The sequence below is a fragment of the Colossoma macropomum genome, unplaced genomic scaffold (genome assembly GCF_904425465.1).
Source record: "Colossoma macropomum unplaced genomic scaffold, Colossoma_macropomum, whole genome shotgun sequence".
Classification (NCBI taxonomy): domain Eukaryota; kingdom Metazoa; phylum Chordata; class Actinopteri; order Characiformes; family Serrasalmidae; genus Colossoma; species Colossoma macropomum.
Window position 1 is genome coordinate 462026 of NW_023495386.1, and position 19613 is coordinate 481638.

The following is a 19613-nucleotide window of genomic DNA, read 5'->3' on the forward strand; positions in this document are numbered from 1 at the left end:
AAATGGAAAAGAATTGGTTTAGACATAGAATACCGTGTGAGTTGTAAGTTGCCATGCCAGATTTCTGAAACAGTGTTTCTTCTTTTGGCATGTGGGTTAGAAATCATTTGACTTGTCAGACATGCAGGCCGGTCATCTTACTCTTATGGAAACCCTGTTGAAAGCCACTGAGGAAAGTAACACACTGTGTCCATACTTTACAACTCCCGGTCCCCTGCTTGAGCCCAATGGTAAGATTCTTTTGCTCTTTCATGTGAAAATGATGCATGTGGTTATCAACTTTTTACAGTATACATGGCAGTAATTCTTAATCCAGTCCCCACCTGAGTCTGTTCATTAATAAGCAGATTTAGTGTCTGTATCAAGGTTTGGCATAGTACTTGCAAAGACCACAGATATGATGCCAAATGGCTAAATCTTTTAGTTTACTTGCTGATGTATGACCAGTTAACTGGGAGTGAGTGGCTACACAGTCACTTACTAAAACTTACACACACTCCTGTCACATGCTGATAATGATTGTTATATCTTCAGAACTGTGTGTATGTGAGTCAGGGAGTGGTGCACGAATTAGACCACCGATATCTCGCCCACCTCGCACAGTCCAAATCCTTCTGCAGGACTTGGAGCCGCATGAACTTAGTACCATCCAAGAAGTGGACACGCCAGCCAATGCTACTCAGAATATAGGTACGCATACACACATTCATACAGTTGGTCAAAGTAGATGGGATTTTTTTTTTATTATATAAATCAGCTACTTTTTAAATGTACACTAGACTATTACCCAAATTTTACTCTGCTGACATTTACTGTCACCTATCTTACCTGCCAAGGGAATTTCTTCCATCTTTGTGACTGTTTTATAGGGCTAGCCTGAACAGCCTGCTTTGTTTCTTGTGGGTTGATCATGTCATAAAGTAGTCCAGGTGCTTTTGGTGACACAGCTTGTTGTGGAATATAGGTGGTCAGGATGAAAACAGAAGAGAATTCCATTGGTAAATGAAACAGTCTGCACTATATTAATAACATTTCGACATCAGAAAAACAGTGTTTGTGTAAAATCTGAACACTCACGCGGCACGTTATTAAAAACAGCGACGCAAATCACACATCATGCTGACCAACAGGACCCTGTGTTTCCAGAGTGACTCTGTGGAGATTTTAGCCATGATCCAGTCAGAAATCCAGTTCAGAAAACCACCGTTCAGATCCTACGTTTACCTCCATTTAAAAGGCCATTTAAAACCCCCAGAGCAACGTGTTCTGTATAAAAGTTTCCATTGTGTCTCAAACAGTCCTCTGATTGACTCAGACTCTGACTTTAGTGATGATAATCAGAAATTTACAGCTAAATACGCATAAAATGACTCAAATGCAGTCAAACTTAGCTTGATTAGTTGTGCCATGTGTGCACGCTGCTGATGTGAGGCGGCGGGGTGGTGGTAAAAGGTGATAAAACTGCAGTGTCCCATTCAACACAATGAGTGCACTTCCCTCTTTCTTCAAAATCACACAAACAGGCCCTAAAACACATTTTGACAGATAAATAACAATAAATATGACAAATATGAGTATAAAATGAATACTATTTAGCTCTGTCTTTCAGTTTATATTGTTCTTGAGTATTAAAATATCTGATATTAAATATGCAACTCAATTTATAATTAAAAAATAAAGACTGTCTTGCTGTGTATCAGAGTTTTAGGACTCAGCATGAATCCAAGAGGACAGAAAATCAATAAAAAACCATGTCTGCCTTATACTAATTATTTATTTTCACTAATAGTAACTAATAGAATGAATCACCATCAAGATTCTTGCACTTTCAGCTCACAGACACTCCAGACTAACAATTTCTGAAAAGATAACTACTGCTGCACTTGTTTTCAAGATCTCTATATGCAAAAAATGCCAAATTTTGAAGGCGCTAGGTATATATTTTTTTTTATCAAAAATGACCCAAATTTATAAAGATATCAAATTTCATTTAAGCTTTTACATGTCAAACAATGGCATATCTGAGTAGCCCGGGGTCTCCTGAAAATAACAACATATGGCATGTGTGACTGTCATATTTGCATACTTTACAATTGCAATTGTAATTGACCCAAAATACAAAAACAATTCCCAAAAATTTTAGGCTTCTAAGGGTTGAAAAAAACACCAACACTTCCTTCTTTGTTCTTCCTGGATGCAGCCGTGAGGTCCGCTCAATAGAGTAGGAGTGTGTTTGTAGCTGGCCTGCCATGTCTGGAATGTTGTCTAATAACCTGCTCTCTCTGTGTGCATATATTGGTGCTACTCAGGATGGAGACTGCTTAAGATCATTACATTACAACTGTTTAAACTTGGGTTAAATTGTCTTTATATCTCGCTAGCTAGCACTACAAGAAAAGATCAAAGAAAAAGAATAAACATGGTCCGGTGATATTAACCAGAGACACCAACAGCAACATCCAAGTAACCACCTAGAAGACCACAGCAATCCCCTAGCAATTACCAGAGATACCATTGTAACCAACTATCAGCACCCCAGCAGTCACCTCAGCACCTCAACACCACAGCAATCAAATACCAGCATCTTAGCAACTACCTAGCAACTACCTAGCAACACCCTAGCAACCACTTAAGAACTACCTAGCAACACCCTAGCAACCATCTGGGACAGCCCAGCAGTACTGGAGGAATTGCTAAAGCTGTGCAGTTCATTTTTCTTGTTGTTGTTGTTGTTGTTGTTATTATTATTATTATTATTATTATTATTATTATTATTATTATGATTATTATTATTATTATTAGGTAACTGTGTTGGAAGTTGACAAAGATAACTAAAAAGATGATAATCAGTGATTTATCAATGAAAACTGGAGAAAGTTTGCTCACGGGCTAGCTATGTGATTAATATTGCCACACTGTATGCCTCGTCCTGTAAAATGAATTAGCCAGTGTTTGCCCACACATAGGGTAAACTTTGATGGTGTGTCCAGCTATATAGACACCTGCCCAAAAAAAACGTTTACCGTTTTTATTCATCTATGTTAAAATGAACAACATGCTTTGAATTTGACCGCTACATTAATGCAGCTCAGGTTGGGGAGTCATTGGTAAGAGCATCACTTCCTTAAAGTTAGCTAGCTACTACACATAACTCACAAAGTTGTCCTGGCTAGAATTTGCTTTCTCTTAGTTCGAAAGAATGCCTAGTTACGGTTACACTACTGATTCATCGAGTATTTATTTAAGAGATGAGTAAGCTGCGTAAAATGAAAGGCTTGTAGTTCAGGTACCCTGATGTGTGAATTCATGGTGTCAGAGAGGGCTTTGTGGTCATTAAGCTAGCTTAAACCTTACTGAAATGTAATCAGAAGGATTGACTATGTCTTTATAAAGTTGGTAATTTCAGCGGTTGATGTTGGAATAAAACACATGATTTGAGTCTAGCTCAGTGTGTGTGAAACCTCTTTGCCAGTGACTATGTAAATCAGCATCAGCATGTGAAAAAATGCCAGAGAAAAAATGCTCAGAAAAGTATCTAAATCCCCATTTACTGCATCATTCTTTTAATGCCCTACAAATTAGCTTTTGACTTTCATAAACTAGTCTTAAATGTTGAGAAAACTAAATTTGTTGTTTTCTAGAGCCTCTAATATTGATTTTAACACTTTCAAAATCACAACCTTAAAGGGATCTGACATTGAAAGAGTTTGTGAGTACAAATACCTTGCCATATGGCTAGATGACAAATGCACTTTTAAATACCATGTTAACAAGCTTACATGTAACATGAGGCACAAACTTGGCTCCCTGTATCGAAACAAAGTATGTTTGCTAGTGCACACAAGGAAAAAGATCGTTGAAGCAACGTTATTGATTCTGGATTATGGTTATGTGATATACAGGTATACATCTGCAACTACTCAAAAGTCTGTAGATCACGCCACTTCAAGATTCATTACTGGTGACCCATTCAACACCCATCACTTTGTACTATATGAAAGGGTTGACTGGTTATCACTGGCTGTGCATCAGGAGATACATTGAATTTATAACAGGGAAACACTAAAGTTTCGCTCGCTGGTGTCACATGAACATTTTGAACTTTGTCTCTAACCACCTCAACTCAGCATGCAACAGTTTTATTTGATTTTATATGATTTTATATGATTTTATATCTTTAGCTGCAAGTTATTGTTTTATATCTTCTATTCCTTTGTTTTCACTTATTTTATACCTGTTTGATCTGTTATTTATTAAGTTACTTTATTGTTGCAATTGTAATAGTTTATTCTGATTTAACTGATTATTTTATATTTAACTTAGTGTTATGATGATTATAACTTAGTGTTATGATGATTACTGTTCTTCGTAATCTTCTTATTATTATTCTACGCTCAAAATATAAAATGCTACTCCTCCTACAGTTTTCGAGCTAGAACCACGAAACTTGGCAGGATCGTAGGACCCATACCTGCGGGGTGTGCTTATGCTTTTCTAAGCGATCCAAAATGAACGTTCAAAGTCGATATTTTTTCCCATAGGGAATGAATGGGCGGAATGTTGGCAGCATGCCACACATGATGTCACAATGGCCCATTAACTCACACACCCATCCAAACTGACGCATGGAGCCTAATGTCTCACCCTCTCCCAGCCTAATGCTCAGCAGTGTCAGCACACATAATGATTTGTTAAGGTGGAACTGCTTTTAAGGTGGAATTGCACTTAGGTAGCAGTGAATTTTAAGGTGGAACTTCTTTTATGGTAGCACTGAATTTTAAGGTGGAACTTCTTTTAAGGTAGCGCTGAGTTTACACTGACACTGAAATTAAGGTGGAACTGCATTTAAGTTAGCAATGAATTAAAGGTGGAACTTCAATTAACATTGGACTAACTTTAAGGAGGTACAGAATTTAAGGTGGAAATTTAAGGTGGAACTCTTTAAAGTAGCACTAAAATTAAGATGGCACAGAATTTAAGGTGGAACTTCTTTCAAGGTGGCACTGCAATTAACATAGCACTAAATTTGAGGTGGCACAAAATTTAAGGTGAGACTGCAGTTAACATTGCATTGAATTTAAGGTGGCACAGAATTTAAGGTAGAACTTAAATTAAACTAGCACTAAAATTAAGGTGGAACAAAATTTAAGGTGGAACCTCTTTTAAGGCGGCACAAAATTTCAGTTTCAATTTCACTCTTTAAGGAAGCACTAAAATTGGCAAAGACTTTAAGGTGAAACTTCAAATAACATAGCACTAAATGTAAGGTGGTATAGAATTTATGGTGGAACTTCAAATAACATAGCACTAAAATTAAGGTGGTACAAAATTTAAAGTGGAAATTCATTCACAGCAGCAACTGGAAAAGAATTAAAATCCACCACGGGTACTGCAGCTTCTGCTTAGGAACATTTCAGTGCATTAAGTTACCACTGAATTTAAGGTGGGACTTCAATTAACATAGTACTAAATTTAAGGTGGCACAGAATTTAAGGTGGAACTTCATTCACGGTGACACAGAATTTCAGGTGGAACTCTCTTTAAGGCAGCACTAAAATTAAGGTGGCACAAAATTTAAGGTGGAACTTCATTCACAGTAGCAACTAGCAAAGAATTAAAATCCACCAAGGATACTGCAGCTTCTGCTTAGGAACATTTTGGCAGTATTTCAACAGCTATCAACAGCCTTCGACCATTTTAACTTTGACCATTTTAACCATTTTAACTTCTTTTAAGGTAGCACTGAGTTTACACTGAAACTGACATTAAGGTGGAACTGCTTTTAAGTTAGCACTGAATTCAAGGTGGAACTTCAATTAACATAGTACTAAATTTAAGGCGGCACAGAATTTAAGGTGAAACTGCAATTAACATAGCACTAAAATTAAGGTGGCACAAAATTTAAGGTGGAACTTCATTCACGGTAGCAACTAGCAACGAATTACCATCCACGACAGATACTGCAGCTTCTGCTTAACAAAATTTTACCACCATTTTAACAACTATCAACAGTCTTCAACCATTTTAACGTTTTAACATAATTAACAGGCTTTTCCAAGCCAACTTTTGTTCACGAACTTTCCCTTTCTAGTTATTATTATTATTATTATTTTTGGCATTTGATATGTTTTTACATTTCAGTTTTTTCAATCCCTGATTTCTGTATTGGCTCGGCTACATTGTAAATGAGGGTCCTCCTCGATGTGCTCTGTGTTTAAATAAAGGTTAATTGATTTATTGATTTTTACCATAAATGTGGGTCAGACCACCCTTTTTTTTAGTCTTATAAATGTTTTTTCTTAAAAGCTGAGTGCATTTTGGTATTTATTTGTGTTTTAGAGTCTGTCTCCCTAAGCCCCTCCCACTCCCTGCCTTAGCATCAAAGTATATTTCTAATCTGTAAGAAACACTGAATTAACCCTCAAGCTTTCATAGTTTAGTTTTCCAGAGTCTGGGTGGAAATATCCTTGTTCATAAGCTGTTTGTAGGTATTAGATGCTAGTGCAAGCTCTCTAGCTTTAGCAAACAGTTATTTAGTGTCAGCAGCCTTACAGTGCCAGAAAGCAAACTGAAAAATGTAAGTGTAGAACTTGGTAAGGTGTGGTTTTCATTTTACGAATAGTGACAGCAATTTAGAAAGCATGAAACACAAATCTTTGTAATGAGTAAAAATATATATTTTTCACTCCATTTCCATCTGGCATATAAGCACAACAGCTGTATGACATTCATGTACAAACCCAATTCCAAAAAAATTGGGACAATATGTGAAATGCTAATAAATACGGAAAGCAGTGACTAGTAAATTCTTTTTGACTTGTATTTAATTGGAAACAGAACAAAGCACAGTTTTTTTATGTTTTGCCTAATGAACTTCATTGTTTTTTTTTGTTTCTTTTTTAAAACACACTAATTCCAAATTTAATGTCTGCAAGATGTAGCAAAAATAATTCAAGGATTAAAGCAAAAGTAAAAAGAATTAAAGCAAGATTTATCTAATAATTTACAGAGAATAGTACAACACCATTTCCAGACGCTGTGAAAAATGTAAATAAAAACAAAATGCAATGATGTGCAGATCATTTAATCCCTATATTTCATTGAAAATGTTTCAAAGACAACAAATCAAATGTTGAAACTGAGAAAATTTATTGTTTTTTGAGAAATATATGCCCATTTAGAATTTGATGCCAGCAACACATTGCAAAAAAAGTTGGGAGAAATCTCTGTATGCAAGGAACAAGGCCAAAAACCAGTATTTGCTGGCCATGATCTTTGGGCCCTCAGTGGCACTGCATTAAAAACAGACATGATTCCATAGTGGAAATCACTGCATGGGCTCAGATAAACTTCTGAAAAACACTGTCTATGAAAACAGTTTGGCGCTGCATCCATAAGTGCTAATTAAAACTCATGGAAAGAAAAAAAGCATACATGAACAGGATCCAGGAATGCTGCCACCTTCTCTGGGCCTGAGCTCATTTGACATGGACTGAGGGGAAGTGGCTCCGTATTAAAAGAGACAGGTCACCCACTGAAAACATTTGACACATTATAAAATCAAAAATACAATGAAGGAGACCCTGAACTGATGAGCAGCTGAAATCCTATGTTAAGCAAAAATGGGAAAACATTTCACTTTCAAAACTACAGCAGTCGGTCTCCTCAGTTCCCAAACGCTTACAGAGTGTTGTTAAAAGAAGAGGTGATGAAACACAGTGGTAAACATGCCCCCGTCCCAACTTTTTTGGAACGTGTTGGCATCAAATTCAAAATGGGCATATATTTTTCAAAAAACAATAAAATTTCTCAGTTTCAACATTTGATTTGTTGTACTATTTTCAAATAAATATAGGGTTTAATTTATTTGCACATCATTGAATTTTACACAGCATTCTAACTTTTTTGGTAATGGGGTTGTAGATAATTTCTATTTTTATGGTTTGTTGTAATAATGTGTTATTCCTACACAGGTTAAGTGAATTTAGAGTGCATGATGATCTACTTTCTGTGGTCTGTGACTAAAACCTTTCTGAAAGTAACTACTGAGACAGAGTTCAGGTTGAACTTTTTTAATGCAGATTCTGAGCAGGTATATGCAATCAGAACTGATTTCTGGTTGTGAAGCAGTCATTGGCAGAGGGCTCAGAACCCTTTGAGTCCAGCAATGTCCTTGTCTCTCTACTCATTGTAGGGTCAGAGGATAGTCCAGGGCCAGGCTCTAGCTCAGAGGTCCTGATGTTGCAGAACAACACATGCAGAGCCAGCAGCCTATCATGGAGAGAGACGCTGCAGCTGGAATCAGCAGATTCATACACAGGTAAAGCTTCACAGATAAACAATCAATCTGAGCTGCAGTGTGAGCTGTTCTTAATCAGAGCAACCTTGCAAATGGAGATAAATATACACATGAGCCTCACATAGATGATTCCATATGAGTAAACACTCACAGGTAAATAGCAGCAGCTTCGCTCATGGGTAAGCACACAATTTTTAATGTGGTTCTCTTTATCTACTATTAGGACTTGTGTGAAAATCTAATGAAGGTTTTATGCATGAATGTAAAAATTCTTGCATTCATTCTTGTATGCCTGTATAAAAATAAATCTATGTTTATTTATCTTGGTAGCCTTTATAGAAAACGCTGTTGAGGTAATGCTGACTGTGTCTCAGCCTTTCAGTGCATAAAAAATTGTGCTTGTAGTTCTGATGTTAGTAGCTGTTAGTATTTCATTTCTTTTTGTAGAATAGTGAATGATACTTTTTTGTATTTGTACTAATTTTGTATTTTGCTATTTGCTTAAAGGAGAGGTCAGTTAGCTTGCTGGTTACACATAAAAAAAAAAAAGTCTGTACATACGTCACGTCCAGTCAGAGGAACACTATTTTAATAATAATTCTATTATTATTAAATGTATCGATTAATAATAAAACTCTTCTCATATCGGCATTGTGATATTTGACAGCTCTATCAAACATTTTACAGTGGTGCTTGAAAGTTTGTGAACCCTTAAGAATGTTTTTATATTCACGCATAAAAACTTCATTAAATTTTCAGTCCTAATAGTAGATAAAGAGAACCAAATTAAACAATTGAAACAAAAAATATTACACTTGGTCATTTATTTATTGAGGAAAATGATCCAATGTTACATACCTGTGACTGGGAAAAGTATGTGAACCTTTGCTTTCAGTATCTGGTGTGACCCCCTTGTGCAGCAATAACTGCAACTAAACGTTTCTGGTAACTGTTGTTTAGTCGTTCACATCAGCTTGGTGGAATTTTAGCCTATTCTTCCGTACAAAACAGCTTCAACTTTGTTATGTTTGTGGGTTTCCTGCCATGAACTGCTTGCTTCAGGTCCTTCCTGACGCATAGGATTAAGGACAGGACTTTGACTTGGCCATCCCAAAACATTTACTTTATTCTTCTTTAATCATTCTTTGGTAGAATGACTTGTGTGCTTAGGGTGTTGTCTTGCTGCATGACCCATGTTCTCTTGAGTTTCAGCTCACAGACAGATGTCCTGACATTTTCTTTTAGAATTTGCTGGTATAATTCAGAGTACATTGTTCCATCAATGATAGCAAGCTGCCCTGGCCCAGATGCAGCAAAACAGGCCCAAACCATGATACTACCACCACCGTGTTTCACAGATGGGTTTTCACAGATAAGGTTTTTGTGCTGGAATGCAGTGTTATTCTTTCTCCAAACATATAACGCTTCTCATTTAAACCAAAAAGATCTATTTTGGTCTCATCTGTCCAAAAACCATTGTTCCAATAGCTTTCTTGCTTGTCCATGTGATCTTTAGCAAACTGCAGACGGGCAGCAGTGTTCTATTTAGAGAGCAGTGGCTTTCTCCTTGCAACCGTGCCATGCACACCATTGTTGTGCAGTGTGCTTCTGCTGGTGGACACATGAACATTAACATTAGCCACTGTGAGACAGGCCATTAGTTTCTTAGAAGTTACCCTGGGTTCCTTTGTGACCTTGCGGACTATTACACACATTGCTCTTGGTGTGATCGTTGTTGGTAGTCTTAAATTTCCTCAATTTGTACACAGTCTGTCTGACTGTGGATTGGTGGAGTCCAAACTCTTTAGAGATGGTTTTGTAACCTTTTCCAGCCTGATGAGTGTCAACAACTCTTCTTCTGAGATCCTCAGAAATCTCCTTTGTTCATGCCATGATGCACTTCCACAAATGTGTTGTGAAGATCAGACTGTGATAGATCTCTGTTCTTTAAATAAAAAAGGGTGGTCACTCACACCTGATTGCCATCCCATTGATTGAAAACACCTTACTCTAATTTCACCTTCAAATTATCTGCTAATTCTAGAGGTTCACATACTTTTGCCAGTAACAGATATGTACAAACCCATTTCCAAAAAAGTTGGGACACTGTGCAGAATGTAAATAAAAATAGAATGCAATGATATGCATATCATGTAAACCATATTTTTAAAGGAAAATACTACAAAGACAACATGTATCATTTTTTTGAAAAATATAAACCCATTTTGAATTTAATGCCACATCACATTCCAAAAAAGTTATTTTTAAATAATAAAAAAGACTGCTCATGCAGTCTTTCACAGAGTGGTGAACCCCTCCTCATCTTTACTTCTGAAAGACTCAGCCTCTCTGGGATGCTTTTTTATACCCAATCATGTTACTGACCTGTTGACAATCAACCACCAGTTGTTTTTTAGCATTACACAACTTCGCCAGCCTTTTGTTGCCCCTGTCCCAACTTTTTTGGAAGGTGTTGTTGGCATCAAATTCAAAATGGGCAAATATTAAGAAGAAAAAAAAAGATCAGTTTCAACATTTGAAATGTTGTCTTTGTACTATTTTCAATGTAATATACTGTTTAAATGATTTGCAAATCATTGCATTTTGTTTTTATTTACCTTTTGCACAGCATCCCAACTTTTTTGGAAATGAGGTTGTAATATCGGATCATTTTCCTCAATAAATAAATGACCCAAGTCTAATATTTCTGTCTCATTTGGTTCTCTTTATCTACTTTTAGGACTTGTGTGAAAATCTGAAGAAGTATTAGGTCAAATTTATGCAGAAACATTGAAAATTCTAAAGGATTCACAAACTTTAATGTACCACTGTATGTCAATATCTCTTAGATCTTACACATTTTGTTCCATTGATGTATTATTGTTAAGGGAGAGCTCCACTTTTTCATTACTGTTATTTTTGATTCTTTAATGTTTTTTAAGTCAAAGGGCAGATCAAGATTACAAACTTGTTTCTTCATTCTGATTTGGTTATGCAGGTGAATTTCCCATAGAACAGCAGCACGTAGAGAAGGTAAGTGCCTTAGTCAGTGTTACTGCTACTGCAGATGGCTCTCTAACCCTAACTGGATCATTGGCCAACTGATCCTCAAGCTAATACTCGAACCCATGGGTCTTGAAGTTCTATCCTGGGAGGCTGGAGTCAAATTTTATTATTTTTTTTTATTTCGTCTAGCTCAAACACACCTGATTCAACTTATTTGTTTATTGCCAGATTTAGTGGGTGTATTTGAACAGGGTAATTGCCAAACAGAGCACCAAATCTGGTTCTAAACCCCCTTCCATCTAACCCTGATCTTCATCACTAACTGCTGCCTGTAGCTTTCTGACTTTGACTCTAAACCCGTAACCTTCAAACTAGGGTTGTAGCAATACTGGGATTTTGATTTAAATACCAGTTGTAAAATTAGTGCTTTCAGTGAAGCTCTTGTTTCTGATTAATGCATTTAATGATGCTATGGCAAAAAAAAATAGAAAAATTAATTGCTGTTAAGCCCAGTCCAGAACTATATTTAGAATCATGTGTCTGGCCCTTTGTATTTATTAAGTTGAACACAGAAAACTATTTTTACAGATTAATTAACAGTATGACTTTTGAATTCTAAAGGCAACATTAACAGTGAGATGAAGTACAGTATTCCCTAACATTCATCACACTGTGTTTAAAACAAATACAAAATGGATTCTGCCTTACATTAGGGCTGGTCTGAAGAATTTAAATATTCAGGTGTTCGTTATGTTGGTATTCGTTTATTTGTGTAGTATTCAGCAGCTTCATAGCCTAAATTAAACTTAATCAGCAACAGCCTTTAGATAGAACAGTTATTGTTAATTAATTTTTTTAGTAAAGTTGCATGCATCCTAAATTTTTGCTAGACATGCACATCACCTCGCCTCAGAGTGCAACAAACTGCACTGTGTTCTATACAGTGTTTTTGTGTTATAATATAACCTAATTTCATGTTTGTTTGTTCAGCTGCAACTGGCCTCACTGCATGATGGAGCTACTGCTGATCCAGATTATATGATGTCCACTACCATCTCAACTGGCAGCTATTCCACCAGTGAACATGACAGCAGCCAGACCGTCACAGGTGTGTATGTCCATAGACAAACTCATGTAAGGGCTACCAAGCACCTTGGCAGAAGAGTTGAGATGTGGAGGCATGCTGTTTAAGGGTGTTATTGTTCTTCTCAAAGCAGATTTTAGGCCAGCTGAGTAATGTAATTTGGATGTAGCTCTGTTGGAGAGCTAGAGCAAGGCTTCTGCGGTGGCTGAGAGCTAAATGATGGCTGCAGCTAAGAACAGTGAGGCCAGATGTTCACACAGATTAAGATACAGGATTTTATGTTTCTTGCCATTTCCTCTCCTCCATGCATTGGTAATGCTGGTAAAGCTAAAGTTGTTTTACCTTTCTTCTTTAAATACAGCATTTACTGCATATAGTGTGTCAGTTCTGTTCTTTGAACTGAAGGCTTTTCTATAAAAAAAAGGCTTGTTCTTTTGAAGAAGAGCAGCTTGCAGTAATGGCTGTGCATGATCGAATCCTAAGTTGCTCAATGTGCAACCTGATTCCTAATGTTTTCATCAAATGCCGTAGGAGGCAGTGTCTCAGTCGTGACTGCAGGGGAAAGTACAGTTCTGCGCTTTAGCCCTGAGAGGGCCACAAGTGCCAAAACAATGCAACAGTGGCTGTCCACACAGTGCCTGGAGTACAGGGATTTCCTCAATACCACTATGCAAGGCAAGGCACAGGCAGACTGCAAAACAATATTTATAAAGCTGTGGTGCTGTCAAGCTATCATTAAATACTCTATATAATATACCTAAAATTATTTTTTTGCATGAAAACAGATACCTTCCAGCCTCTGTCTCCTGAGGTCACATACAACAGCATGGCAGAATATCCCATGAACCTACACCTCCCTGTGGAGGTGAGACTCTGTTGTTCACCTGTGGGAGATTCCACCACTGATACTGATCCAGCTGCTTCTCAATGGCTGGACAAAACGGATCCTTCCCTCGAGTCAGGGTGGTTGAACCCCCTTGAGCGTCTTCGATCAGACACCCAGTACGAACATTTGCAGATGTCTATGGAGCAACTTCTCATTTCAAATGATTCCTGTCATGATACAGAAAAAGTGTCTCTCATGTCAGCTGACAAAAGCTTTGTAGTACAGCCACCCACTTCTAACACCTGTGTCCATGACAACAGCCCAGAGCCAATACAAAAAGAGCTTCTTACAAATAAACTAGGGTCAGAAGTGACTCCCGCCATACAACTGCTCAGTGGCCATCCACAACGTAGCTTTAATACGGATGACCATTCAGCTTCTGGCCCAGCAGTCTGTCATCAGTGGGAAAGAGTACTGGTAAGGTATCAAAACATTTACACTAATCACTGCTATCTGTGTATGCTGATTACTTGCATCACTTCTCTGCTAAAGCTATGTTTAAGCATTTCATAAATGTGTAAGCTCTTGAATAACTTTTGTTTGTAGAAACTTGACTTTGAAAAAGGCATCCTTGAGGAGTCTATGATCTCATTGGTAAGTCTGTCAGATACAACACTAGAAGATGATTACCCCACTTTTAAAGAGGAAAAAGGCGGAGAGAAAGAAATGAAAGAGAACCTGGAGAAGAGAGTGTCTGACACAAGAAACTGGAAGATAAACTAAAAGCACATCGTAATGAGGTGAGAACTACTTTATTGTGCAGGTAATATACAATCAGTTGTGTACTTTACCGACACAATAAAGATGCCATTGTACAATAATCATGACAGTTCTATCCAGGTAATGCACTATATGCAGATGTAGATTTAAGTACATCGGGTATATATAGCCAGTGTAAGAGCTGCAGTGTGCAGTACACCCACTGGAACCCTGCCAGCCAGTAAAAAAGCAAACTGGGGATGTTTTCTCATTTTAATACTTTCCTCTCTGTCTTATAGAGAAAAGTGTCAGCATCAGCATATCCAGGGGTACCTGTTTTTCACACAGATAAAAGCAAGCCTCAAGAAGTGCCTGTATGAAATTAAATGGACTGTGCTTTCAAATTGAAGCAAACCAACCATAGTGTCTTTCACTAAACACTTACCTTATATACTGATTGTTCAACTGTAACAAGCCCTGGGCACCTCTGATACCTCGGGAGATATTTTCACATAGATTATATACCCAACAATATTCAATGAGTTTAAAGGGGATTGAACTTTGGAATCTTTTCCTAAACTGAAGACACAAGAGAAGAGCTGTTAAATGTGGATTATGAACTATGGAAGACAGCAGTTCCACTCAAAAATCATAAGAAACAGGCTATGTGATGAGACCACTACATTTCTAACTGTTAGTGGATGTTTTTAACCATTTAATTTTTTTAACTGTTATCATGTGACCTGTTGCATGACTAGAAAGGAAGCTATAGCCATATAGCTACAGAACAGTGTGAATGTAAGATTGCACAGGCTGTGGGTGTGTACCAATGCTGTGATTTTTCCAATGCTGTTTTTTTCCATTGTTTTGTGCCTCAGTTTTATTGCTGGTATAGCACAATGGGGATCTGGACCATTGGTCTTTACCAGCATGCAAGACAGAAGCAGTATTGAATTAATACCATTCTAATAAACAGGAAAGATATTTTTTAAACTGTTTCATGTTTTTAGCCTTTAACTAGATTAATTCATATTACTTGTACTTTTGATACTTAAGTACATGTAAAAGCAATGTTTTTGTATCTTTAAATACAAAAATATTTCAGTACTAGTATTTCAGTACAAGTACTATTTTATAAAAGGTAACTCTTATACTCAAGTACAAGAGTTGTGTACTTTGTCCATTATAGGCTCTACATTGCAAAGTCACTTGTACAGTCAGGTCCATAAGTATTTGAACAGTGACACAATTTTTGTAATTTTGCCTCCAGGGGTACCACCACAATGGATTTGAATTGAAGCAGTCAAGATGTGATTAAAGTGTAGACTTTAACAAAAATATTGCATTAACTGTTTAGGAAGTATAGCCATTTTTACATAGTCCCTCCATTTTCACAAGCTCAAAAGTAATTTGACAAACTAACAATTATAAATACAAGACTTATTTTTAATATTTGGATGCAAATCCTTAATCCGTTTGGAACCCATGAACATCACTAGATCCTGAGTTTCCTTGCTTAAGATTTTTTGCCAGGCATTTACTTGCAGCCGCCTCCAGTTGCTGCTTGTTTGTTGGTCTTTCTGCCTTCACTTTTGTCTTCAGCAAGTGAAAAGCATACTGAATTGGGTTGATGTGGAGGCGAGACTCTTGTCCACCTGTGGGCTGATGTCAGGTAACTGACTCGACCATTTAAGAACATTCCATTTCTTTGCCTCTCTAGTTGCTTTCACTGCATGTTTTGGGTCATTATCCATCTGTACTGTGAAGCACCATCCTGATGGTTTTGTAGCATTTGATTGAATTTGAGCAGTATAGGTCTGTACACTTAAGAATCCATCCTGCCACTTCCATAAGCAGTCACATCAGTAAACAGCAGTGACCTAGTTCCATTGTCGGCCATACATGCCGATTGCATCTTGAGGTAAACCCTTGGAATTTATGTTTATGAAGATGTCTCTTGATTATTGACATCCACAATGATACAACATTCCTCTTATTTAAGTAACATATTGTTGGTTTGACCACTGCTATCTCTCTGTTAGGTTTTTTCTTCAGCCTAATGATGCCCCCCTTCACTTGCATCGACACCTCTTTGGACGACATATTGAAGATTCCCATGAACAGCTACCAAATGCATATTCAACACTTGGAACCAGACTTTTTATCTCATTGATTTGTCATGAAATAATATGGAAACAGATCACACCTGGCCATGAAACTGCTCATCGGCCAACTGTTCATTTATTTTTGAGCCTGTAAATTTTTTTTCTGAAACAAATAGCCCACTATGTTTAAGGCAGTGGTTCTTAACCTAAGATTATTTTTTGGGGTTTGCTGGAAAATCTTTTATTTTCAACGCAGTATCTCGCTACAGTGATATGGCGTTGTCATTATCAGCTAAATCGTCAAGTGGTTTTGTCAGAGATTGTTTACATTAAGTGTTCGTTACCTAACTATGCTTTAAATATAAACAGAAAGTAGAGACATTTGAACTGTAAAAGCGAAAAAAGAGCTGTTGATTTTTACAAAGTTAATTCATTTATGGTCAAAAGTGGTAGGCATAGAGTGCTTAAGAGCTAATTCTAAAAAACATATTCGGAGTAGCTGCAGAAGTAGCAATGTAGCATGTGTTTGCAAACATTTTGGACAGCTGATTATTTTAATATATTGTTCTGTATTTTTATTGGTTGGTGATCTAATATTTGCTGTTATTGTCACTACACTGTAACCTGCACTTGTTATACTTGGGTCAGTTTCAGTCTCAAAACTAGATGTGGTTCAGGTCTGTTCAGACAGAACATTCTCAAGCTTTATTCAGATTCAGACCAAAATTTCAGGCCCCATTAAAGCTAATGCCTGTAGATGGGTTTCACCAAGCAGAAGCAACTAAATGCACAACAACGGTGTGTTTAGTGCTCTTACCTTAAGCCAAAAACATTAGCTATGCCTTTTCAGAAAAATAAATAAGTAAAATAAACAAACACATACCCTCCATACAGTGTTCTACAGATCGGCCATATGTTCCACCAGTGCAAGAATTTAATTGTTACTTTATGATGAAATGCACTATTTACAACAGCTATATATGCATATTTATAGCTGCTTTGGCTTACACTTGGGTGTCCAAGTGAAGCCCCCCCAAGGTAAGATGTGCCCCCACCCTCACCTGCCCAGTCTGGATCATTGCTTACCTGGAATTTATTGCCCCAGAATTTTGTCAATGGACAAGAGTGATATATGCATATACATTAAGTTGTACAAGACAAGTTGTTAAATATATTTGATTAAGGAGGGTTTGTGGAGTGAGAACATTTAACTTTGATACTTTAACTTTGAACTTTTATAGTACTGTAATTTGTCTTTTCTCATAGCTTGAAATAATTACAGATAACAGATTGACAAAGACTAAGACATTTTCACCGTTAAGTCTAATATTTATAGCGTTATACTTTAATAACCAATTTCTGTGAAATTATTAGACATGACAGATGCCAAATTGTTGGAAGTTTTGCCAATGGGGCACCTAAAAAAACTGGTTTACTGTTGTTCCACTTAATTTCCCCTATGTGTGCGTAGATTTATAAACTATCTTCTTGTACATGATAAACTTACGCACCAAACATATGGCTTAGCTTTATAGTAAGTAAATAAACATTGTTCTTATGGGAGGCCTCTTCCCTATTTTCCCCTACATCTGAAGCAACATATTCTTTACTTTGTAGAAAGAAAGCTCACGTTAGACCTTCTCTCTAAATAGTACTGGAGGAGCCTGTTAATATGCTAGCTGAATGCGTACTTTAATGTGGGCCAAAACAGATATGTTGTAAAAGAAAGAGGGGACAGTTGAAATAAAAATGTGGATAAATCATAATGTTCAACATATTTTTGTATTGTATGTAATACGGAATGTCCCGCCCCTAAATAAAAATAGCCAGTCAGATGTTAAAAGTGTAAGTAGGAAAATGCCCCCATTGTTGTGGAGATTCTGTTTCTGTAATCGCAGAAAAATTGGAACTTTTTTTTGTGCGTAACGTGACCAAAAACCACCAATTATTTTTACCAGTGATTTAAAATAGATTTTGAAACAGCCTTGCTATCAGTTTCGGTTTTATAAGTCTCTTCCCTTTCAACTATATAGGAGCATGCAGCAAGGGTTCAGTCCTTCATTGACATATGGCAGCAGAAAGTAGCAACTCTGCCATCCGGAAATGGCACGTGCTCGCATGTGCCACTTAACAAATGGCACCCCCCATCAATAACTGTTAACGAGTGGCACTTGTCCCTCACGCCACTCGGTTACTGGCACTCGCCAGTGGCACCTGCCACACCGAAACGGCGCGTGCCGCTCAAAACAGACACCTACCAACAGCTCCTTTGAGTAAAGCGGTGGCTCTGGACAGCGGCTACTCGGCTACGCCAACTAGCAGCACATCGTAGTACCACCATCGACCATCAGAACCTGGGAAAAGTGACAAAGGAATGTCCATCTGAAGACTTTGTACAGATAGTCTGCATTTCGTTGGTTCACTAGTTGTAAGCAAAATAAGACATTTTAGCCAAAGGCTATGCGACTATAGCAGTAATACTAGCTTTAATATAGACTCTGGGCTTTTGTCATGAATTATTTGTTGTGTTATTCATGCTAAATATAAATGCTGTAAGGCCATTTATCAGCGTATTTATTAAATAACACATGAGAAGTGCAGGCTTGTGATCTTGTTTTTATGCATGAATTTGTATAATTTAGAGATTCCTCATCAGCGTCTACAACGGGCAGGCAGTGGCACCTGCTGCTCAGGAGTGGCACTTAACCAAAAGCCAGTGGCATTCAATTGATGCTCATGAGTGGCATGAGTAGCCATCCACACTGAAAGTGCAATCAAAACTAAGTTTGATTTTAAACATAAGTATAACTAATATAATTTTACTAATTAGTTTTCGTGTGTTCATTAACTGTTTGCTGTTAGTGGCATTGGATGTAGTTTGTACAAGTAATATTTAATTACAAAAAAATAAATAAAAAATATTCATAACACTAATATGGAATTACACTGGGTTTGCCTTAGCTTTGACGAAAGCGCAAGTAAGTTCACATTGCTAAAAGTCTAAAGGTTACTCAAGTGCATGTTTTTACTTTAGGTATAAGGTAATTGGTACTGGAACTTCTTAGGTGTCACAACATCTGTTCTTGTAGAGAAATAAGCAGATTTGTCTCCCAAGACTGACAGCCTAATCCAAACAACCAAGACAACCAAAGGTGTACCACACAAATAGTTCGTATATAACGTTATATACATATAAATAAATATATATATTTCCATATGGTCAGTTCCAGATAGCTGACATATTCCAATAACAGTAAGAGCGTTTAACATATTCACTAAAGCTACGTAATATTATTAAACAATATTAACACATAGGTTAAAGAACACTTTGTATCTCAATGGTACATAGATTAAGAGAACGAGTAGTGATGTCAATGGAGTCTCTGTGTGTGAACGGTGCTGTCACAGCTGCAGACAGAGGTCACTTCTTAAACAGTGGGTGCCACTTCTAAATAGCATTAGGTAGTATCAAAACTTTGCATTTTTATAGTTTTAAGAGGCAGATGCCGATGGCTGGCTGAGCTCGGTAAAGTT

General features: G+C 37.1%; 1 protein-coding gene across 4 annotated transcripts in view; it reads left to right on the forward strand.

Moving 5' to 3' along the window:
- cep295 (centrosomal protein 295) overlaps positions 1–18677 on the forward strand; it is a 34582-nt gene extending 15905 nt beyond the window's left edge. The window contains exons 13-21 of one of the 4 annotated variants that reach the window (XM_036562402.1): positions 101–230; positions 535–690; positions 8195–8320; positions 11298–11332; positions 12296–12413; positions 12921–13064; positions 13175–13692; positions 13822–14015; positions 16017–18677. In XM_036562402.1, the coding sequence (XP_036418295.1) occupies positions 101–230; positions 535–690; positions 8195–8320; positions 11298–11332; positions 12296–12413; positions 12921–13064; positions 13175–13692; positions 13822–13998 (1404 nt within the window). In that variant the 3' untranslated portion in view covers positions 13999–14015; positions 16017–18677. The other 3 variants (XM_036562401.1, XM_036562404.1, XM_036562403.1) reach the window with 3 other exon arrangements.
- Positions 18678–19613: the final 936 nt, after the last annotated feature.